Genomic DNA, 25,484 nt, shown 5'->3' with positions numbered 1-25,484 from the left:
GAACTACATGTCCCAGCATGTCCTGAAAGACTGCCCATATCTGGTAATTACTGAAGCTAAATACACCCACATTTGAGGAGCACCGTCTGTTTAGATACACTCCCTTGGGACATAGACAAAAAGGGGAACTACATTTATGAAAACTGGTGTTGCTCACAGAATTTAATCAGATATTTGCATTTCATTTTATAAACCACATTACACAGAGTACAGGTAGCATCTGATTGGTTGCTATGGGAAACACTGGTTTTCATGTGCACTCATTTTAAGAAATATCCTAGGTGTTATAGAAAAACATGAGATTGGTTTTCCTGTATGGACATCAATATGTTGTGCAATAAATAACAAAAATCAACACAGTGACAAATGCAGCTTGGAATTTAAGAGAAACCACTAGTGATAAAAGAGGAGCTAAATGACCCTTCAGAGATTATATTTTACCATCATAACATGGACAACATGACACCTCATTGCACAATTCAACAACTTCGCCCCAGGTAATATGGCGGCCGGAGAGTGACACAGCACGTCACGTGGTGCGAGAGTGTTCCCGCCTCCTGGAACCCACCAATCAGAGAGCAGAAGAAGCCGTTGACGTCAGCAGGCTCATGACTGCTGGTCACTTCCGCTGGGGAGAGCAGGGTTGGCTGCGGAGGAAGCGGAGAGCAGCAGCAGTGGGCCCGGCGGACAACGACACCGGCCCGGGGGACACGGACACACGCTCGACATCCACGTATCGCTGGTAAGAGAGAGGCCGGGTGTCCTGGGAGCGGGACGGCCAGGGAGCGCCCGACATCCCGGGAGGCCGCGGTCACTGGGCGGCCCGGGACCTGGAGCCCCTCCCGGTACATCCTGCGTGTGTCCTTCGCTGGCAGCCGCCCTGCCCGTGTCCTGTGCGGGTCCAGCCTGGTCCCATTGTCCCTCCGTGTTCTGTCATCCCCGCCCTGTCCCTTCCCAGTGCCAAACTGACTGTACGGGGCTTCCTGCTGCCCTATATGCCCCATCACTGTCCCCATATCTCCCTTCTACCCATCTGCCCCAGGTATCTCCCTTCTACCCATCTGCCCCAGGTATCTCCCTTCTACCCATCTGCCCCAGGTATCTCCCTTCTACCCATCTGCCCCAGATACCTCCCTTCTACCCATCTGCCCCAGATACCCCCTCACTGTCCCCGTATCTCCCTTCTACCCATCTGCCCCAGATACCCCCTCACTGTCCCCATATCTCCCTGCTACCCATCTGCCCCAGATACCCCCTCACTGTCCCCATATCTCCCTGCTACCCATCTGCCCCAGTTACCCCCTCACTGTCCCCATATCTCCCTGCTACCCATCTGCCCCAGGTATCCCCTCACTGTCCCCATATCTCCCTTCTACCCATCTGCCCCAGATACCCCCTCACTGTCCCCATATCTCCCTGCTACCCATCTGCCCCAGATACCCCCTCACTGTCCCCATATCTCCCTTCTAGCCATCTGCCCCAGATACCCCCTCACTGTCCCCATATCTCCCTTCTAGCCATCTGCCCCAGGTATCTCCCTTCTAGCCATCTGCCCCAGGTATCTCCCTTCTAGCCATCTGCCCCAGGTATCTCCCTTCTAGCCATCTGCCCCAGATATCCCCTCACTGTCCCCATATCTCCCTTCTACCCATCTGCTCCAGATACCCCCTCACTGTCCCCAGATACCCCCTCACTGTCCCCATATCTCCCTTCTACCCATCTGCTCCAGATACCTCCTCACTGTCCCCATATCGCCCTTCTACTCATCTGCCCCAGATACCTTCTCACTGTCCCCATACTTCCCTTCTACCCATCTGCCCCAGATACCCCCTCACTGTCCCCATATCTCCCTTCTACCCATCTGCTCCAGATACCCCCTCACTGTCCCCAGATACCCCCTCACTGTCCCCATATCTCCCTTCTACCCATCTGCTCCAGATACCCCATCACTGTCCCCATACTTCCCTTCTACCCATCTGCCCCAGATACCCCCTCACTGTCCCCATACCTCCCTTCTACCCATCTGCCCCAGATACCCCCTCACTGTCCCCATACCTCCCTTCTACCCATCTGCCCCAGATACCCCCTCACTGTCCCCATATCTCCCTTCTGCCCCAGATACCCCCTCACTGTCACCATATCTCCCTGCTACCCATCTGCCCCAGATACCCCCTCACTGGCCTCATATCATATGTACAGTATAATGTAATGCTTCCTACTGTCAGTATTCCCCCAAATACCCCGCTTTACCACTATCATTGTGCTCCCACACTGTCACAATTTCCTTTATACAGTGTGATGCAATGCTCCCTACTACTATGCCCCATTTACCCCTGTGCCGTCATCATAAATATGCCGTATAATGCATTGCGCCCTACTATCAATCTGCCCCAAATACCCCACTTTACCACATGTCGTCATACACCCTATACCCAATGTACAGTATAATATAATGCCCCTACTGCAATTAATCTTCTCCATATACCTCATTTTACCTCATTGTCATACCTTCCCTTGCTGTAACCACATTCTATATACATTATAGTCTATTTATCTGCCCCCCCTTACTGTTACCATATGCTGTATATAGTATAATGTAATACTGCTTATTATTAATCTATCACCCCCCTCAATGTCACCATATTCTGTATACAATGTAAGGTCAAATACCCCCTTACAGTCACTGTATCCTATATACATTATAACATAATACCTATATACATTATAACATAATACCTACTTTTAATCTGCTCCAAACACCCCACTTTACCTCTGTCACCGTACCCCTTCACTGCAACTCAATCCCAATGCAACAGTAACATAAGATTTATCCATTATTCCATCCTATTTATTTTCTCAAGTACCCACATCACTAGTACATTGTATTATGGTTGTATTATTTTGTTACTGTCCTAACTATTAATCTGCTGCAAATTCCCTACTTTAACCCAATGTCAACAAACCATCCTCTGGCCCATGTACTGTCTACATTCTCCACCCAGCACACACAGTAGGGTGAATTTTTGTTAGAAGCCAAATAAGTTATCTGTATGTTTTTGGACTGTGGGAGGAAACCCAGGGAGATCATACAAACTCCATATTGTTAAGGTCATGGTGGGAATTGAACCTATGACCCCTGCTTTGTGAGACAACAATGCTAACCACTGTGCCACCCCCCACACATTTGCCTCTTTGTCCACCTAGGATCATTCCACTTTAGGTCTGTCCTATTCATTGTTATCCTAATGGTTAAAGTTACACCTTTACTCTGATTACTATTCTACTGTCCCAGTATTCCATTCACTGTAAATAATTCCATTAAATCCTGTCCATTGACATCAATAATCCCAATAACTCCCTTCAATGTAACCCTGTAATAGTTATATTTGCTTCTATTCAACCACTGTCATTCCAATTTCCTCATCAATATACTCTCTTCAATGTAGCCAGTGTTGTTGCTCTACTTTATTTCATTGTATCCATTCACCCCAATCCTTAGTCCTGCCTCAATATCCTCGTCACTGCACCCTGTTAATTAATCTGTAAGTGTGTAATTTCTTAATTTCATCCGACAGTCCTCCCCTTTTCACTGATGACCCTTGCTTGATCTGCCCTTCATCTCAATTTTATTAAAAGCCACAAATCCTTGATTCCTTACATTAGAATATTATTTTTTATTTTTTTTTATCAAGGACGCACCCATGATTGTCATCTTGCAACACATACATCCTGGCATTCTCAATGCATTTTTTTTCTAATACATAAATGCATTTAAACCCCATTTTGCTTATGTCTGCAAACTCACTAGGATGCAAATATATGCTGTCCTGTGTATTACAATGACTCTTATTTTCACTTCAGTTTAGATGCTCTTAACTTGTGTTCGAAACATCTGAAATGCAGAATTGTCAGTCTAATGTCTCTTTTAATGTATCCGCTCTATTTGTGTAAACATTGTTATATTGTAATGACAATATAGACTGACAGGGATAAATGATTCTATATTACATCACCGACCATTCTTCTGTGATGTGTCCCCTCCCCCGTCTAATTTGCACTATTGTCCTTGTCTATTCAAGTTCCTGTGGTCCCTCCACACTGCCCTATTTACATTCTATTTTTCGCCTGTTGCCATGTTTGTTCATTTCTCAGAACAATTAAGGTTGTCCCTGTTGCTTTCAATTTCACTTTAGTTTAGTTTTTGTTTTGCATTTGTTGTCGGGGCTGTAGGTTTCTTTAACTAAAACAAACCTATCCTGATTTTTTTGTTCACCACCCCATTAACGTTTTTTCCTGATTACATTTGTCTTTGCTTCTCTGTACCCATCCTGATTCCTAATGTAGACTATTTGTAATGAGATGTTTTTGTTTAGTCCCGTTTGTGAAATAGCATATGTTTGTTTTGTTTTTTTGTAATTTTTTTTTAATATAAATAATAAATAACCATTTCAAAATTAAATAACGTTAAGGAATGTCAGGCATACATCATCTCTGCGTTATTAATTAATGTTAGGATGACAGCACTCAAAGTTTTTGCAGAGGTTTGAAAGCACAAAGGCTTGTTGTTGTTGACGTTTGCCTAAAAGCAGCGCGCACAGCTTGATCAGACCCAGAGAAGCGACGTATGTCAGAACGTAGGCTGTGTGCAGAAGACGTCTTCCTTTATATTGACATCGTTGATCCTCCACTGTTACATCCCCAGGACATACATAACATTTGATTGATAAACTTCTTATGTGTTTCATGGATTTTTAAGGGACAAGGTAGATCTGTAAAATAGAACCCATATATATATATATATATATATATATATATATATATATATATATATATATATATATATATATATATATATTTTATTTATTTTATTTTTCTCCTGGTTGACCTTGTTACTGGCCTAGTGAGCAAAGATGGATTTCTGTGAACTAGTCTTATTTTAGACACTCAGTTGTGTAAGTAAACAGATGAATTCATGATTGAGATGTGTCTGAGACAGTTAGGACAGTTGGTATATAACACATCCTGTAACTGACATTGTGCAATACTGACATATGAGGCTGTTATTACAGTTTACTTATTAATTTCTAGGTAATTCCTGTGCTGTAATAATATTCTACATCAGCTTTTTTAATCTCTCATTATCAGAGTTCTTGGAAGTGTTTTTTATACCCTCCTCTCTCACCGCAGGCCAATGATTCCCTAATGACATTTGGGAGTATTTTACACTATAGTACCCAAATAAATATCTTTGTTTAAGTTGTTTAACTTAACTAACTTGTGTATCACAGTATATGTTGAGATATATATATATATATATATTTTAGGACTAAATTATTCTTAATTTTTACACAAATAAACTTTAGACAATGTCACGATAGGCACAATGACCTTGCAGGTATCCTATTAGATGGGTATTATTGTGCAACCAGTTTGTGTACTGGCCAGTGATGTTTCGGTAGTGTCTAGTCAGAAGTGAATCCTGTGGGAGATTAGGATAAAATGGTGAGATCAAAGTTTTGAAAACTGTTTGTTGGAATTACTAGTTTTGTTTTTCATTGTGTTCTTACATAACGTGCCTGTGCTAAATTTGAATAGGATCTTTAGTCTTATTGTGTGTGTATGTATGTGATATATATATATATATATATATATATATATATTAGTGTGTAGATAATATATATATAATTATACATACATACACACACACACCTGCTTTGATGCTAAAGCTGGGTACGCACTACAGAAATTTGAACCAACTTTTTATGCCGATAGATTTTACATGCGATCGATGGTCCGATCGCTCGGTCCATGGACTGCATACACACTAGCCTTGTTTAGGACGATAAAGGGAAGAGTGGACGTCCCTTTAGCGAATTTTTACAGCCATGTTGTCGTGAGCAATGACTGTAATTTCTTACTCACTGTTGTGGATCGGTCGGGAGACTTATACACACTACACAGCGGAAACGAGATTGGAACGAAAATAATAAACGGTACGACCAACCAAATGAGGCGACAATCGTCCATTTGGGCAGACATTTCGACCATCGTGTCACTGCACACACTGACCCCACTTTTGAACGAGCGGTCGTATGTCGGCTGATTTAACCGATTATTGGATGAAAACTGTGTAGTGTGTACCCAGCACTTTTGACCACACTTCAGACAATGTCTCCCGATGTGATAATCGCTCATTGTTGGAGCATACCCACTAATGTGATATCAGGCCTAGTGGTCGTTTATCCTGTAATTGTCCAGATAACTTGATGAAAACCCTGTAATGTGTACCCAGCCTAAGTCTCAAAGATAGGACATTAAATCTGAACTCTTTTGTTACCGACTCATTGTATTTTCGGAGTACAAGGTGTTTTCCTGAGGTGTTTGTAGAAGACAGGGATTTGTGACTGTAGATTAGTCAGCAACCTGTTACTCTATTTACCTTTTTGTATTAATTACACTGTCAATAATTACACACCACATACAATGGTTGCAAAACAGCAGCGATCATTAAAAAACATCAATGTCTAATTACTTAAACTGGCAAACGATTTAAATTCCATTGTCTGTGGGCCAAACTTCAGTGTAATACAAGGCGTAACCCATCATAGACCAATGTACATAGTCCCTTCTGAGATGGTGCCTTTTACCTAATCCTTTCTCTGTAAACTTCCTACAGAGATCTTACCTGGTAAACACATCTTCTTGTTCCACTAATTTGCATTTCAAAAATATTTACCCATGCAAGTTTTATTAAGTGGTTTTATATTGAAGTTGATATGTAATATTCCCCAGTCAATCTTCCGCAGTTATCATCACCATTTATTTATATAGCGCCACTAATTCCGCAGCGCTGTACAGAGAACTCATTCACATCAGTCCCTGCCCCATTGGAGCTTACAGTCTAAATTCCCTAACATACACAGAGAGACTATGGTCAATTTTTGATAGCAGCCAATTAACCTAGTATATTTTTGGAGTGTGGGAGGAAACCGGAGCACCCAGAGGAAACCCACGCAAACTCAGGGAGAACATACAAACTCCACACAGATAAGGCCATGGTCGGGAATCAAAATCATGACCCCAGCGCTGTAAGGCAGACGTGCTAACCACTGAGCCTCCGTGCTGCCCGTGGAGACCAGTGACGAGAGCCCAAATAGATTCCATATTTTTTTACTGTTCATAAACAGTCTCTTGCTTGTTGTGAGAGAACGAGCCGCCCCTGAGTCGTATAAGGAGCGTAGATATCCATCACTGCTGCGAGATTGCGACTGCATTATTTTGTAGGGCGCGAATATCTCATCGGACAAAGACCACTGGGTTACTAATCACACAGCCCATTATGTGACCCTATAGAAACCTTGGGTATTTCCAACCTGCCGTAACCTTCTTGTGGCGGTACACTGTGGGGGTTGTCTGGTATGGTTTCTACACTGTCTTTCAAGGCCCTTTGTTCCGGCCGTGCTGTCTTCTCCCTTGTGACTCAAGCAGCTGATTAACCACATGATTCTCCATATAATAGTCTTGGGGTTTTCGGGCTGGCGAAGCTTAGCTGCAGCTATATTAACCCTTCTGGAGACGCAGGAATTCTTTCAGATAAGACCCTCCAGTGGTCTGGATATTGGTCTGTTTCATCTAAAGCGTTATAGTGCAGAAATAATCTGATCAGTAGAAGAAGATACTGGCTACGTCATCTTTGTTTAAACAAACCGCTTACTTATTGGTTTTCCTAATGTTCCAAAGAGGGGATGTGGGGAGCGGGGGGTACAGAACATAAATAAAGGGGGACATTTGAAAGGGGGGGTGGGATAGATCAGGATACATTGGTACAATTTGCAGAGGCAGCTCATAGACTTCTGACTATTTTGCTGTAGATGGAGCTTGAATTAAAATGTCCTTTGTCGTGGCTGATCTATCACTTAGGTTACATATTTTGTAAAGAATATTTCTGGCTTTAGACATGTTGAATAAGTGCGTATCCGTGTGTTTTATTGGTTAGGCTTTATGTAAGTATACTTGTTGGTCAGATATATAGGCTGTACGGAATGCTGGTGGCTGCCACTTCTGGTTTATGGCTAATCAGGTTTAGGGAGACCGCTGTGATTCAGGCCTGTCCATATGGATATCTTTGCACACGCCCTTGCTATATTAGGTTGGGTACACATGACAGAAAATTTATCCCGATGCGATACCCTTAACGATTTTACCAACCACTTAGAAGAAAAAAAGTCCCAATCAGCATGCAGATTCCTGTGTACACACTATACACGTTTTACCCTATTTACCGTCAGATCTGTGCTCTTCATCTGTCATAACCATCGGCTGAAAAGATGGTGACTCTGCACACTCTATAGAGATCTATGGACGCTGCCGGTCCTGAGTGCGTACACACTGCAGGATTTGCCCGACATTATTTCAACGTTGAACGAGATTCTTAGTTTGGTTTAAAACTCGGATGAAACTATACGATGAGCTTTGGGACGATAATCGTTCATCGTTGGAGCTTACGCACTAATGCGGTATTGGGCCAGACGGTTGTTTATCGTATCATTGGCCCGATAAACAGATGACAACACTGTAGTGTGTACCCAGCCTTATTCTGGCCTAGGTGGGATATTATCCTCCTGCAACATAACAGATCCATTCCAGGTTTACTTTCACATTACTTCTCATTATATTTCCTGAAACCATCCTCTGCTGGAATGATTCACATGAACACATCTCTCCATGGTTGTACTGTGACATGTTCCCCTCTGTGCCACATATCCCATGGCAAGAATTCACCACGTATTTTAGTAGAGGGAATGTTCAGTAAACCTTTTTAGATGAGTGCATTGGTCTTCTATGCCCAACGGGGAGGCAGCCATTCTGCGCCTTTTAATGTGAAGTAACCATTGGCATCACTAAGACACGTGATGAAGGCAGCTTCTTTGGGGGCGGAAATAATACCCAAATGTGTTACATCCATTAGGTGCCGGTCACATCAGAGGCTCGGTTTCCTGAGTATTGGCTGCCTGTACTGCATGTATATAAAGGTGCACTTAGACATATGTGGCGCACCTCAAACCTGACAGATCTCAATCTGTTTTTTAAAAATGAACTGTTACACCAAATACATTGGGCTTTGTAGGGAACTGTACAGTAAGTAAAATAATGGCCTTTAGTCAGTCTGTAAAGTAACAGTGGTGTTCTGTGCTTGGTGATCTGAAACTGTGTTTTGCGGCCAATACAATTACACAATACTAGCACTGTATTGCTACTAGATATACATAGACCTCAGGGAGAGTGATGAGCAAGTAGGTGTCACGAAGCAAACGTTGGACGGTGGAGGAAGTGGTTCTTGTAAATGGTGTCTGGTTAAGAACCAGCGTCTTCTAATGATGTTGCCCAGTTTGCTTAGAAGTACGAGCTCCAAGAAAAATGATTTGGACTTTTTGAAATGTGAGCGTCCTGCGGGATCATCCTGGCTGTGTTGTGGGAGGAATTTGGGATTCATTGTGGTCAATATTCCTCGGATAAATTCAAATATGCACATTCTGGGGATATTGTTGGAAGTAGTCTGGGTAAACATCTATTTAAGTAGATATTTAATTTTGCTGACATGCTCCATGTGCGTGGGTGGCAGGAGAAAACCTCTGGGCCTGGTCAAGGACACAAATTATAATGTATTCATAAAATCTGGTCATGTTGGTCCAAATCAAAAGTCCTGGTCAAATTCTATATAGTTTACATAGCGTCACACTCAAGGGATTATGCAAATATTGGTTGATATCTGTTAATATTTCAAGAATCTGAGATCTAATTGATTCTGTCACGTTTCACCTGCAGTGAATGTTGTTCTGCTTTAACAATGGAATGATGCACACACCCTGACACAGCGCTGTGTTTCAAGAGGTTCTGTGGCAGCTTTGTTGTCTCCATCATAGAATGGGTTTCAGCCAAAGAGAGTGGCTCTTAATACTTACAAGCTTTCAATACTTATGTCTTCAGCTCTCTGCTATACCGCATCCACTCAAATGATCTTGTCCATTTATTGCTTGAATTTGTGAAGCTCTATTTCAATATTAGCCGGCGTTCCAAAAAGTTTAATGCTTTTGAGTACACTGAGAAATGTTTATGGAAATCGCTGCAAAGGAGAGAGATAGTTGCCCATAGCAACCAGTTATATTTAACATTTCAAGTGCAGTTTAGTAAAAGCAAATGACACTACTTTTCCTTTTTTTAATATGTTTCTAATTTGCTTAAGTCCTCCACTAAGAGCCTAATGAAATATATAGGTATGGCTGTGTGGGTTACTCTTTAATTTGATTGTGGTTATAGGGAAAAAAAAATTGAGTCTAAAGTTAAGTGAATTAAATTGCCTCCATTGATTTATAACGGGGTGTTTGCAATATGGCCGAGTTGTGGAATTGTTACAAGGAATGCATTGATTTTCTTGGGGTAGTTCAGAGACCAGGAAGTGGCTATATAAACAAATACGAACAGAAATAATAAGGAAACTACTTTGTTCTGCTTATTTATGACTTTTAAATAAGCCCTAGTGATTGTGTTTAGTCCTTTCTTCTACCTTCCATCCTCCATAAACAAATGTCTGGTAAGAAAGTACAGTAGTTTTTGTCTGCGGGATGGTTTGATTCCACTTTACAATGTATTATTATTGCTGTCTGTTTTAGTGTTGAGTTTACTAATCATTTTATCACTTTGGCGACTGTTTTAGGCTGTAATAATTTAATGTATGTTCCAATAAGGCTGGGTACACACTACAGAAGATTTCTCCCAATGCAACATCTTTAAAGATTTTGCCAACAACCAAAAAAAAAAAACCAAAGTCCTGATCAGCAGCCGATCCATGTGTATACACGATATAAGATTTACATTCAGATCTGTGCTCTTCATCTATCATAACCGTCGGCTGAAAGGATTATAGAGTGTACAGAGTCAGAGATCTATGGACACTGCCGCTCCTGAGTGCATACAGACTGAATTAGAGCAACACCGTTCCATTGTTGAATGAGATTTTCAGTTCGGCTTTAAAATCAAATAATGCGATATGATGAGCTTAGGAACGATAATAGTTGGCGCGTACACACTAATGCGATATCGGGCCAAACGGTGGTTTATTGTGTGATTGGCTGGAGAATTGTCTAAAACCCTGTAGCGTGTACCCAGCCTGTTAATCGAGGTCCTCTTCTGAGAAGCTGGATATTTTGAGGGTAGACAGTACAGTATGATGAACATAGCGTGCCTGTAATAGACTCTCTACTATAACAATCCTGCACAGAAATCTTCGTTCAGAGTAAAGTTCATTTTGCCTGTTTGTAGTGAGTCAGCATCATGTGTCAGTGGCATTGAGCAGTGACTCAGGCTGGGTTACAGCCGGTGTCTTTTCACATTCCTGTCGCCTCTTTCTGTACCATTATTAAGTAGTCACCTGTTTGTTTTGAAAACTTGAGAGCTCCTTCATAGTCACGTCAGTCTGGTTGTTTTTACCTGCTTGCTGTTTCCAGTTTGACCACACACGCGGAAAGGCTTAATGCCAAAACAAAAAAATTCTTCATGGATGCTACCATATTTCTGTGAAAGTCTGTCACACATGCCTTATCAAAGAGTTGGGTAACTTCAACGTATTTTATCATTTAAAAAATAGGCAGTTGTAAGTAATATAACGCACCCATCCATACCTTCCTCCCAATTTAGGTGAAATGCGTGTTGGCTGCTGTGATACTTTCTTACTTTAAGTATTTATGTTTGAAGACTGTTGCCCGTTGTTTATCTCTTCTCCTATTTCTTCTAAGAAGTGTGTAGGAACAAGAGGTCTGGCTGGATATCATTATCGGAATGGCTCTAGTAAATACTGTTGCATAATGTTCCTTAAGTGCAGCAATGATTGTAGCAACTGAGCATCTCTTGAAGGGCTTAACCTGTAAATACAAGTTGGTCCAGTGTAATAAGCCATTTCACACACATTTTAAAGGTTTATCTTGTCTATATATTGTAAATTGCATTATCCTTGTACTATATACTATAGCTGAGTGTTTTGTCATCATTAAAGGCTCCCTGTTGTGTTCTTCAGAAGGCTTATATATAGGAAGCCTATATGGCGGCCTCCGCAGAGTGTTATCTTTATTCTGCTTTATTTATTTTTGTTGGAAATCCCTTAAATGCAATTTAAAAAAATGAGCTGTATAGAAGTTGCGTATCGGAGCTGATCTTGACTCTGTGGGCACAGAGTTGTGATCGTTAAGACGTCACATGATCACAAAGATCTCGTATGTATTTTAGGTGATGTGTAGGGAACCGTATGACAGAATTTGGGAAGTGGTTGGATGACAAATAAAAGCAGGACCTATTTTCACACTAAACTTAAATGTGATTAAACTAAATCTCTGTAGGTTAATGTCTCTAGGCTGCTTCTACATGACAAATGTGACCTCCAAATCATGGCGCTTCATAAATCACCTGCTTATCAGCCTACATAAACTATAAATACGTCGTTGTTCCTCTGGAATTAGAAATGGGTTGGTTTTATCCTTGGATGAAAGGTTGCAATATGGTATTTTACTTTGTTGTGAAGATTGAAGAAAGTCCCCTATCCAGCCTGTTTTATACAGGAGATTGTTTAAAAGGGGTTTTTCCCATAAAACATTTTGCTACATAACTTCCCCCTATCAATAAAGGTAGTTTGAGCGGCTACAAAGGAGGTTGGCAGCGTTCTCTGCTACATGTGAGATACTGTTGGTAGGGGAAGGTGTCTAGTAATCCCCATATTCAGTAACATATAATGCTGCGCTCATCTCTCACTTTGAAATTCTACTTTTTAGAATCCTCTTTCTTACTGGAGATGATTATCTGAATATCATGGAGCTTTTCTCCCTGGTGCTCAATAGTAAATTGATCTTTGTGATCGTAGTCGTCATAACTTTTGCTTATTTGTGTGGAAGCCCCAGGCATCATCCAAAACAGCCTAGTTGGTTTGGTTTTTACATCAGATTAGTGATTAGCCTTCCATGAGCACTACAGCCAGCAGTGTGTGTGAGCCCACTGACCACCAGTCCTGGCAGGTGTGGGCAATAATCTCCAACGTTCATAAATAATATTGCAAAATATTACATTGCCGCCACCTGGCTATCAAAATTTTCTGGGGAGAATACAAATTCTTCTTTCTGTATTGTATGTTCACGATGTGTAATCATTAGTCTTGCAGATCCGTTCCTCTTTATTGGAAGAACATCCATAAAGAGAAATTGCTTTGACACAGGCTGCGGTTTTCTAATCTGGTGAGTACCACGCAGCTTCCAGCGCAGTGCAGGAGTACAGAGTACACCCACCGGCCACTTCTCAGTGGTGCAATCCACAAACGGAGCGCTGGAAGTCGGTTTAGAGCATTTAATAATAAGAGTAAGACACTCGCATACAGGATTACAAAGAGGAATCGGGGTAGCAGAAGCCTCAGTTCTCTCCGCTATAGATTTCTCTAAGCTGTGGAGAGCAGGAAAGTCTAAGTATTGATTGCCTGTTGAATCCAGGTCCCTGTTTGTATCAATTGCAACCCACGATGTAGATGGAACTGGATGAAAATTAACCAAATGAAATAGATTTTTTTTTAAATGGTTACTTTTCAGAGTGAGGATTAAATGTTCATAATGACAAGGTATCATTAAAGCCTATCGGTCACCTATACAGTAGCAACGCTGCTCGATTACCTCACTAGGAAAGTTATCAGAGATTGAATCTTCATTAACTTGGAGCCAATGACACTACGGAGGAGTGAGTTATGGCACTTGTAGTGAGTGAGTAGGCTACAATCTTAGTGTCTGTCTACTATATACAGTGGAATCTATCCGTTTATGGGTGAACTAGTATTAATGTGGCCTGTCTGATCACTAGGACTCACGAGTGTTAGATTTACCTTGATGCTGTAGTATACAGGTTTCTTGCACATTGATAGATTGCAAACTGGATGAGCCCACAACAGATTCCACCACTGTGTTACACTTTATAAATATTCAAACACTTTGAGTTCCTTGGCCCAAAAAAATAGCCGCTTCCATTGTCTGTAGCCCACGGGGTCTCTTTAAATGCTGGCAGTATTCTGAAAGTCTGCTGTTTTATATTATAAATAGTCATCCTGAAAGGAGTCGTGGTCCTACCCCCCAGCAAATGACGTAATACTTTATCATGTCCTAAATTTCTCCAAAATGTCTGTTGCCCTAAGTGCTTTCCCCTCTGTTTGTAGAAACTCCTTCTAGCGTGTATGGTTTAACATTCCAGTAACGCAGGTGTAACGGCTAAAGGAGCATTGTAAGTGCTCTTAAACTTTGAGGGTAATCTTTAAGAGTTTGGAATCCTGCACTGTAAATATATCATAACTGGTCTGTAAGATTCCAAGCCCTGTGTCATTCAGTTCCTTGCAATATAAAGCACATGGTTACTGGTCTGCCTGGGTTTCCCCAAGCTTAAAGACCAAATCATCTTAAAAATTGTATTTGTTTACTAAATATAAGAAAACTGCTTCACAGCACAAAATGTGAGCATTTTTTCCCCCTTCTCTTAGTGTCAGTTAGTACAAGAGGGATGCCAGCTACATACACCAACCAGATAAGACACTCTGCCAATCAGTAGATGGCAGTACTGTAAAGTCTCAAGCAGAAACTGATTGGCAGCCACAGTCATATGATGTATTGGGAAATACCATCCTGTGTCCTGTGCACATGAAAGAAACCAGAATAAATTAAACCTGTTCGTTTGTCGAGTAGCTGCAGACTCCAGTGACAGTTGGATAACCTGTGAAAAAAATTATTCTTTTTAAAATAGTTATTTTGGCAAGTCTGCAAGGTAAGCCTTTATATAATGGTTTCATACAATGTGCTACTTCTCCTTTAAGTTCTGCTTTTCAAATTGTGACATTCATGTGCCATTTGTGAACTGCAGTACCGCTCACAGCCTGGGTTTGTGGTGGCGCTGTATTGTATACGGCAGTACCTCTCGGCCTGGGTTTGTGCTGCCGTGATCTGGAGAGGTGCATGGCTGTAGTCTGGAGAGGTGCGTGGCTGTAGTCTGGAGAGGTGCGTGGCTGTAGTCTGGAGAGGTGCGTGGCTGTAGTCTGGAGAGGTGCGTGGCTGTAGTCTGGAGAGGTGCGTGGCTGTAGAGCTCGTGCAGTTTTATCTATGCAGTTACTTGATCTTCATGAATTCCTCTCCCTGTTAGAACAGCAGATCCAAAAGAACATAGCGTTTAGATCTAGCTTCTAAATAGAAAATATTTGCGTGCAGCATAGCTAGAACCTACACGGGGGGATGCATACTCCAGTATATTGTATATAACATTGCAAGAATTATGTTACATAATTCATGGTTTGCTTGGAGTTCCTGTTTTACTCATATTATCCTGTTAAGGTTTCGTCATGAAGAGGGAGAGCACTGACTGCTGTGATTTATTCCTGTACAGTTTCGGTATCCTTCTTTCCCACATAGATGCAGTTGTTTTGTGGCCTATTAAAACCTAATAGGTTTAATTGAAAGTTTTACATAAAGGGATCACTAAATATCTTTTCTGAATACCCCAGAATATCCACCTGTAAAACTACACTTGGCAGCAGTACATATAATATAAAGCTTGAGGACGGCTGATTTTCTGATTTGTTGTTATTGGGTATGATTGAGTGATGTCACATGTTAGTTGAATAAGTGCTGGTGCTTTACATGGTCAGGTGATGTGTGAAATATTTCCTCCGTTCTGTGTATCTGTAGGTCGTGTGTGAGATGGATGTGGGTGTTGAGACAAGTAATGTGACAGAAATGGAAATCCGCTAATTTTATATTCCTAATCCCTCTGTTCTCATTTGATACCACAAGCTGGTTCTGAACCCAAGCGGCACGTTCTTCAAATAAATGTACATTCCGTTTGTTGTTTTTACACTATTCACTGTAGATTAATTTTATCTTTAATTTATCTAAAATGCTGTCCTTAACCATAACCGTAGTTAATAAACCAGATGAGCACTTAGTTTTCAGACGTTGGAAATAATGCGACCGGCTGTCACCTCGGGTCTCCTATTGATGCTGGGAGTTTGAATACCCAGAGATCGGGGGTATGATGTAGGGGAGAAGGAAGGATTATATGCTTAGTATGAATAGCTATTGGCAGTGGCAGCTCAGACGGCCGTACATCAGGAATGCTGCACCGGGGGGCAGATAGTGTCTATGTATAGTGCATCTTGCTGGTGGTCAATCACTAGGTACCTGTAACTGGAGTAAGAAATGCTAAATTATGGGAAATACTGTAGTACAGACTGGACAATAGTCAATTTGGCCTCTAAACTGCTACCGTGCAGATCACAGCTGTCAAAAACAAATGTAGCTGCAGCTAGAAGGAAAGTTTGTGACATCACAGCAGCTCATGTAAAGTCAGAACACAGACACTCTGCACTTGGTGGTTGTGTGAGGTTACAGGCAGAGCAGATTGCTGCTTGAGTGGAGCAAATACAAATTGGTTGAATATGGTCCAGATCAATGTATAGTACAGTAAGCGGGGCTAATTTGTGTATTGCCCAAATGTCACCCTTTTCCGATGATCGCTCCCGACCATGGTGAAGCAGGCATTCTATATTAAAGACATGCATTTTCCTTGGCAGCACGGTGGCATAGTGGTTAGCACTTCTTCCTTGCAGCACTGGGGTCATGAATTTGATTCCTGACCATGGCCTTATCTGTTTGGAGTTTGTATGTTCTCCCCGTGTTTGCGTGGGTTTCCTCCGGGTGCTTCGGTTTCCTCCCACACTCCAAAAACATACTAGTAGGTTAATTTCAATTTACACTGTAAGCTCCAGTGGGGCAGGGACTGATGTAAGAGTTCTCTGTACAGCGCTGCAGAGTTAGTGGCGCTATTTAGATAGCTGATGATGATTTACACTGTTTTTAGTCAGTAATTTGCCCTTTTCTCTGGGACTCAATGGTTTCCTTAATATAGGCAAATGTCTGCTGTACTGTTCAGTTAGACTAGGTACACACTGAAGCGTATTTGTCCAATAATCGAGCAAATCAGCCGACATACCACCGTTCGACCGGAAGTCAGGTTAGTGTGACACGATGGTCGAAAGTCGTTCCAAAGTGTTAATTGTCGGCTCATTTGGTTGGTCGTACTGTTTAATATTTTTCCGACCAATCCACCTAACGTTCATGTAGTGTGTGTGAATGTTTCCGATCGATCCAGGAGCAACTGCTCAAGCTTCGACTCTTTTGGGGGATGTGTGTGTTAATTCTAATCTTTGCTCACGGCAATATGACTGTGAAACTTCGCTGTTCGGACAGTTGGTCTTTCGTTAATAGTCTAAAACGTGACTAGTGTGCGTGCATTAATCGTCCAAGTGATCGGACCTTCGTTGTAGATAACATGTTGGTTGGAAAAGTCTTCAGTGTGTACCTAGCCTTAGCATCGTTCTCCCTACACTCCGCCTCTAGCACGGCTTCATATTCCCCAATTACCCATGTACCCATGTATTGCTTTCTGAAATTCCCTGATCTGTATGTTTTGTTCTTGGTGAACTGTGTTTTGTCACAGCAGAAGATTTGTTGTCTTTGTTCTACTCCTAGACTGTTCAGCCTATTCTGTATTTATGAGAAATGTACTTTTCCTTCCTCTAACCTCCATCTGCAAAGTAGCTTGGACTGTGCTTAAAAATGAATTAGAAACTGAGGTGTGGGTTTGGGGGAATGGATCTTCTCCATTTTGGAAGAAAACAAGTTTCTTGTTTGACTTGTTTACTGTGTGTCGCCTACACGGACTTCTCCATCATGGAGCACTCTCAAAGCTGACTTCATCATGGAGCACTCTCAAAGCTGACTTCACCACGTGCACAATATGAGACTATAGTTTAGAGCTTTGTACATATATGAATGTTCTCTTGCAGTGGGTGACCGTACTCTCCTATGTATTACTGTGGGGTTACTGAATAGGTTTGCTCTTCTTTCCATGCAGATTTTGAAAGATGACGTCCAGAAAGAAAGTGCTTCTGAAGGTCATCATCCTGGGGGATTCTGGGTAAGTGGAGTAGCAGCATACCGTTTACTTATTGATGTTGTGGGATTTATCTTGGGAAGCCTCCTTGGTTTGAAGAATAACTATTCTTGGCGGCATATGGCAATATATTAATCTTTCTAGAGCGAAGGACCAGATGCAATCTCTGCCTGTGTCATTAATAGGTCACTGGGTTCCTGCTGGTTGTGGATTCTTCCTTTTCTGCATCCGCTGAGGAATTGTTAGGATTTGGGTTATGCCGGCACTTCCGTCATTTTATTTCACCCTATAAAACTATTCCTAAACGGATTCGGAGCTGATGTAAACGTTGTATTTGAATCCTTTCTCGCTGTGTCTTTATAGATGGCCGCAGTTTTTCTCCTACCTCCCTCCTGTGCTCGGCTCATTTGATTTTCACAGCATGTGGGGAATGTAGAAAAATAAAAGCTATATTATAGAGTGTCTGCGAACAGATGGCCATTGTGGAGTGTGCTGAGGATTCAATTGTATGACACACGGAGTGTTTTATCCATACTGTGGATATTTTATTTATTTTTCCTTCCTCTTCCATTTCTCAGTTAAACCTTGGTGAACACAAATGTTTATGGTTTCTCCTGTCAGGGGAATTGTCGGCACTTTCTCTGAGTGTTCCATGAATATTACACAGCAAACAAGATAATGGTAGTGAACAAAGTTTGTGTTATGAGCTGTTTGATATAAGAACACTAGTGGCTAGTGGGGCGCCTTCTGAAATCATTAGTTTTTATTTATGAAATGTATCTGACATTACATCAGGATGTCCTTCACTTACTAACGTCTGCTCTTCCTCTAGGGTTGGGAAAACTTCTCTCATGAACCAGTATGTTAATAAGAAGTTCACTAACCAATACAAGGCCACAATCGGGGCAGATTTCCTGACCAAGGAGGTAATGGTGGATGACCGACTGGTCACAATGCAGGTAAGAGACGAAGCTTTGTATATCTGCTATAGTGAAACAGTGATGGTGCCAGTTCCCTACAACTACTAGCATGTTTATAACTCCTCAGTGTAGCCTTCATCTACACACAGCGGAGGCAGCCAATCCGTTCACGAGGAGCGAGTGACCTCACTGAGGCATGAGGTACAAACGTCACAATGAATCCGTTGAATCTTCCTTCAGGCCTCAAAATGGCTGCCTCCGTTGGGCGTAGGAAACGTGTACACTGTAACAGAATGTAATGGTTATAAAAACTAACATGGCGTGACAGCGCCCCGTTTATGAGAATGATTTTGCTCTGTAAATGCTTCTTGCAGAACCGCTCTCGTTATTGTTACCACAGTAGCGTTGGGGCTTTCAAAATAGCAAAGACACTGACCATGTAACACCACCTGTATGTCACCTGTCTGTCTTATGTTTAGTGACCGTGGAGAGTGACAGATAATCACATGTAGACCATTTCTTTATTTTCTTCCTTCCTTGGCCAATCACCCGCAGAGTATATGCAATGTATGTTCCCCAAGGATCGGTAATCCATATGTGACCCACCATTCACGCTCTGTCCGCGGGTTATTAAATACAACAGAACACTGTAAGGATGATGAGCGCAGGGCTGAATGAGACTTTGTAGTTTTATTGGTTTCTTTCAATATCTTCACAGCAGAAGTTTCTGCTCCAGGCAGAAAAATCTCTCCTTGTAAGAAAACTAACATAACGGGTCTGGCAATGAATGAATCCAGTATTGAATTGGTCTTTTGGATAACGGTTCCCCCCAAAGGCGTTAGGAACAAGAGGGAAGTCACATGACAGTGACTGAGCACAGAATGGCCACAGCCAGCCCAGAGTTATACGTTCATTAAATCAAAACTTAGATTGTCTTAATCATGGTTACAAAATATCTTTTAAAACAAAAGTGATTAAGGAATTGCTGCAGAAAACCACAATAAGGCAGATCTGACGGCTACCCTCCATTGCCCTGTTCTGGGGTAATATGTGGCCTCTTGAGACATACTGAAATAAGACTGTCATTGGTGACGGGGGAAGCAAGGAGAGCATTGCTATTTTGTGGATCCCTTTAGCTAGTTAGAAAGCTTATGTAATGGCTGTATAGGGATGACGTAGAGATCTTATATAAAGCAGATGGTGTAAATTTATCTAAAAAAAAAATTAAATCCTGTTACATTGAACTGTTGCAGATTAGACCATGATGTGTTGGTTATTTTCCCACCAGCCTCACTAATTTGGTTACATGAGAAGTCTTAGAAAGGGCTCCAATAACTCATTATATAGATTCAGTGTTAATAATAAATGCATTATCAGTAGTTACCAGGTGCAGGATTCTTGCGTGTTCTATTCTGACTGTGTTCCAGTCTTCAGTGAGTGTGGGCCTCTTTCTGGGAGCGTTGGCAACGTGCTGACCCTGAAAGGACATCATGTTGCCCATTTCGGTCACAAACTACGCACCCATTTATCAGTGTGACTTGCTGGTGAGATCCAGGCCAGTATTTGTAGCTTGTTGTTTCCTGCACCTTAAGCAAACATTACCCCAAACAACCGCGTCTATTTGTTTGCAGCCGTCGCAAAAAGTCACTTTTGTGTGTTAAATGTAGTAAAATGATAGAGAGTGGTAGTCTGCTCATTAAAAACAATTTAATGGTGTGTTGAAAATGTGTCAATGCCTGTTTTATTTCATTAACATTTTTAAGTAAACCTCAGCGTTGATTACTGATTCTGTCTTATTGCTGGTGGTTTTCTTTCTTACTAAAGTGTTTTTATCAGCCTAATAGTGTAGATTTCATTCAGTGATCGTTGACTTCCATCTTCGTCTACATCACAGTAAGATCTAAGTATTGAGCTCTCTCTAATTCCGCAGCTTCATCCCTGTAATAATTCCCTCCTGTAGATATGGGACACGGCCGGACAGGAGCGCTTCCAGTCGCTCGGGGTGGCTTTCTACCGAGGGGCCGACTGCTGCGTCCTGGTCTTTGATGTGACGGCTCCCAACACGTTCAAAACCCTGGACAGTTGGAGAGATGAATTCCTTATCCAGGCTAGTCCCCGAGATCCCGAAAACTTCCCGTTTGTTGTCCTGGGAAATAAGATAGATCTTGAAAACAGACAAGTATGAGACTTTTTATTTATTTTCATATGTTGTATCTATTTATCATATTGTGTGTTCTAAGAATCAGCCCTAATCCCTAGTATTGTGTGTTTATACTTATAGAGAGACACAAGTTACACATGGTATAAATGTGTGTACAACTTATATTGCCTTTTTTTAAACTACGAATCTTCGCTGGAAAATTTTTACCATTGTAATTTTTTTTTTATCCCCCCCCCCCTCTCAGGTCACAACAAAGCGAGCACAGGTTTGGTGTCACAGCAAAAATAACATCCCTTATTTTGAAACCAGTGCTAAGGAGGCTATAAACGTGGAGCAGGCTTTTCAGACAATTGCACGGAATGCACTTAAACAGGTAACGAGCGTCCAGCTCCCCCTGCTGTTTAGTGACCAATCCTACACTTCATCCCTTGTCACTTGGGGACTCATCATATTTGTTTAGTTCTCTACATTGATTTGTTTTTGGTTGTGGAGCCCACACTTGGGAGCCCATCAAAGAAAGACGGGTGATTGCCGGGTGGAGTTTGCATTGCATTCACGTGAAGTACAATAATCCATATTGCCCTATGTAAAGTGACTGTTTCCTGTGTAATTGGTTTGGACTTGTGTGTGCACAGAGATATCCTTATAGAGCTTTGCACAACATCCAGGTCGTGCTTTGTGATATCTCTGGCTCAGTGAGTCTGACCCAGGTTCCTACACTGTGGATAGTACAATTTGCTAATTGGTGACAGTATAGAGAACAATTGGTGTTTCAGGCTGGGTACACACTATCTTTGGCACTTGATATAGCTGCGGACACAAATCACTAGTTGCACGAGGTCTGCAACTCTCAAAACAAACAATATAAGCAAAAAAGAGATTTTGCAACAGTCTATATATGTCCACTCAATCGCCTCCGTCCTCTTTATACACATATTCCACATGATAAAGGTTCTCATGTTATTGAGATGTTGTTACATGTACGGAATGAGCACCAAATATTTCTTGTCAGTTCCATACCCTCTATATTAAAACATGAATTATTGCCAATGGGCATCTTCAGAAGTAATCCACATGTGGTTTATTTTATTGATGGTTTATTAATTTTACTAATTTTATTGATTGTGGTGTAACTTTATACTCCAATAAATAGTAAAATCAAATCCACGGTTCACAGTTATTGAGTGGGCACATTTTACACGTTTTACCTTCAGATCTGTGCTCTTCATCTGTCATAACCATTGGCTGTGGAGTGTGCAGAGTTACCATCTTCTCAGAGATCTATGGACACTGCCGGTCCTGCGTGCATACACACTGCAGAATTGGAGCAACATCGTCCCATCATTGATTTTTAAACTGGACTAAAAATGTTGTTCAAACAATGCGACGTTTTTTGGCACATTAATCGTTCACCGTTGGAGCGTACACACTAATGCGATATCGGACCTAGCTGTTTATAGTGTGACTGGCCAGATAATCGGGTGAAAAACCCATAGTGTGTACCCAGCCTTAAGAACAGCTACAGAGACCATCTGAACAATGCAGGGCCTTAAGTTTAATAGCCATTAGTGGACCTTTCACATAAATGATTTGCAGCTTATGACTCTACGATCTCCTACCCCTCCTGATTTAGGCAGGTATTGAATATGTAACGGTTTGCTTTCCTTGCAGCATTGGCAGACTGGGCTCTGGTTATAAGTGCTTCCATTGTGATCTGAGTGGCAGACGATGGGAGAGGGGATATCACCAGATATTGTGTGTCCTCCTGTCTGTATGCAGATACATTTGTTCCAGATGGGAGGGGGGTTGAATTGATTTTGCTTCAGGTCATAGACTGAACATTGATCTGGTCTTTCTAGTTGTCCTGTGTTAGAATAACCTGTTCATGGATTATTATTATTTTTCCCCCCTCCCTAGGAAACAGAGGTTGAGCTGTACAACGAATTCCCAGAGCCCATTAAACTGGACAAGAACGACCGAGCAAAGACCTCTGCGGAGAGCTGCAGCTGCTGAGGGAGAGGGTGAGGCCAACCAGGAGCCCTTCACTAACGGATATCACACTTAGGCCTTCAACCACGAGACCCTCTCCCTCCCTGCCCAAAGTGTAATCGCCTGCACCCTCTCCAGCTCCCAGGCACCGCTCCAGACGGAAACAAACACCTGTACTATAAGCAGAACACCCTCGTTCTCATCACCCCAGTTCCCTGTGGACTATGCGCCCCTTGTCGGGTTAACCCCTGTGTTGCCAAGTGGCCTGCAATACATATTGTCGCAGACCCCTCTGGGTGCAAAGCGGTTAACATTTAATACATACAGTTTAAACAACTTAATTTTTGTGTCTTGTGGAGATATGGTTTTGTTTTGTTTTTTTGCTTTTCTTTTTACAGTTGTGTATAATTAACATATTACATGAAGATTAAATAAATCTTTTAATTGTTCTGTGTCCCTTTTGAAGGCTCTACCCAGAAAGGCTGCCTATCCTGTAGTCCTTTGCCAGCTCCATCTAGTCTCCACTAGGTTTTTGAGTTTTTTTGTTTTGGTTTTTTTTTTTGTATGTACCTCTGTTAATGCTTATTACTTTTAACTAATCAGAACTTTTTACAGATTCCATTTATTATGTATTGCTGCTTTAGGAAAAAAAAGTCAAAATCTTATAGTACATGTTAATATATGCAACCAATTAAAATGTATAAATTAGTGGGTTTTTCTTTGTTTTTGATTAAGTATTGAAACAGGTATTTAGACTGTAAATTAAAGACATGTATTACGTGCTTGGCCGCCTGCAAATGTTAAGACTGGTAATCGCAGCTTTTTGGCACTGTAGGAGCAGGTTTTGGTGATGAATAAACTGCATCTGTCTCTTACGATGGGGGCGGCCATTTGTGTGATATTCCGACATGTAGCCTATCCATGCACGTGGCACTAGTAGTGCGTCGGGGATGTCGCTGGCTCCCAGTGGATTGAGCGGCTGCATTCTCATGAATAGTCACACAATGGCTGCCTTCGCTGTAGGCGACGGGTCGAGTTTACAGAGACTGCGGCTCGTACATTTCATTATACAAGTTGTCCTGTTTAGCTCCATGACTGCAGTTAGATCTGTAATATTGATGCGCATAATGGACTTTAATGTATGGTTAAGTACAGGTATTAAGTCATCTTATTCTTTCCTCCTTTTTTTTTTTTTATAGTCCTGTCACGTCTACATGGGGACACTTGCTAATTTTAGGTGGGTGGGTTTCCCCCAGTTATTCTATAGAATTTGAGCGCTCTTTCCAATCTGGGGTTGCGATGTTTTTCCTTCCTTCACTGGCAGGTAATTGATAGACACCCCCCCCCCCCCCCTCCTCTACCCCCCTAGGCCTTGTGCTGCGGATCAGACTCGTATTGGTATGAGCCACCCCTTGGCAGTTTAGCTACCCCAATGTGTCTGTTCTTGCGTTTGTAGCTTGCTTCCATATAGTACCTCTACCTTTTTTTGTTTGTTTTTTTTTATTATTTTTTTTTATTTTGTATTTTGTTTCTCTTCCAGACAGTCTACATTCTACTGTGTAGGCTGGTTCTTCTGTAAAGATGAAAATGATGCCAATAAACTTAACAAGAAAAGATTTGTGTGTTTCCTCCTGTCATTTACTGTTTCTCTGGGGTTAGGAACACCCTGGTATCTCAAGATGTCTTTAAAGGATATGTCCACCAAAAAATGGCGTTAGGAGAATGAAGTGACTTATTGTCCCCCTGACATTCTCCTATTTCTGTGTTGCCCTGTCTTAATCTTCTGCCTTTTCCCCTGTGAACTTTCCATTTGGATGAGTTAAGTGCGACCGGACCACGAAAAAAAAAAATCGCTATAGCAGGTTCCTTCTGTAGTGATCGTCTGCTAGTTTCTTGTTTTTTAATTTAGGTTTCTTTTAATCTCCCCCTCTGGCAATTGGAAAAAGAGCTCAGGGCCCATCCAAACACTAGAAAAATGGAATTGTGTGAAAACATTCAGAACTTTGTTTTTCTTTTCCCTTCTCTGTCCAGTATATTTTTAGGAAAGTTTCCTTTGTAGAAAATAAGTATTGCAGTATAAACTCGGGACTGTTGTACATCTGCCCAGTTCTGCTTTCACTGGGGAGACCTCCAAATATTAACCCCTTGTCCCTATGACTAACATTTTGTCTATACTCTGTGCACAAGGGAGAGAAGGAAAATATAAAAAAAAAATGGGTTTCAGTAAGTGCAGCATGTATAGTCCTACGATTCATCATAAGGGTTAATGGATCACAGTTTAGACTGTGTACATCACGGCAGCGCACCTCTGACAAAACATTCTCCTTTTGGATAAGGTTATATGTATATTACGTTACACCAGGAGAGAACAATCGCATCCATTGTATCACTGATTCTCCTGC

General features: G+C 41.7%; 1 protein-coding gene across 1 annotated transcript; it reads left to right on the top strand.

Annotated features, from left to right (window-relative positions):
• The first annotated feature begins 601 nt into the window (after window positions 1–601).
• On the top strand, window positions 602–24,698 carry RAB7A (RAB7A, member RAS oncogene family). Its single transcript, XM_075183615.1, has 6 exons — window positions 602–742; window positions 17,974–18,036; window positions 18,845–18,971; window positions 20,893–21,111; window positions 21,338–21,466; window positions 23,011–24,698. The coding sequence occupies exons 2-6, from the start codon at window positions 17,984–17,986 to the stop codon at window positions 23,104–23,106; spliced, it is 624 nt and encodes a 207-aa protein (XP_075039716.1). The 5' UTR covers window positions 602–742; window positions 17,974–17,983; the 3' UTR covers window positions 23,107–24,698.
• The last annotated feature ends 786 nt before the right edge of the window (window positions 24,699–25,484 follow it).

This window comes from Mixophyes fleayi, chromosome 8 (genome assembly GCF_038048845.1).
Source record: "Mixophyes fleayi isolate aMixFle1 chromosome 8, aMixFle1.hap1, whole genome shotgun sequence".
Classification (NCBI taxonomy): Eukaryota; Metazoa; Chordata; class Amphibia; order Anura; family Limnodynastidae; genus Mixophyes; species Mixophyes fleayi.
This window is presented reverse-complemented; position numbering and strand designations above follow the sequence as displayed.

What these genes read in the sequence shown, in the direction of transcription:
- RAB7A (XM_075183615.1), top strand. Translation starts at nt 17,984, where the DNA reads ATGACGTCCAGAAAGAAAGTGCTTCTGAAGGTCATCATCCTGGGGGAT. An exon ending in ACCGACTGGTCACAATGCAG is followed by an intron (nt 18,972 to 20,892) that starts GTAAGAGACGAA and finishes TCCCTCCTGTAG; the next exon opens with ATATGGGACACGGCCGGACA. An exon ending in TAGATCTTGAAAACAGACAA is followed by an intron (nt 21,112 to 21,337) that starts GTATGAGACTTT and finishes CCCCCCTCTCAG; the next exon opens with GTCACAACAAAGCGAGCACA.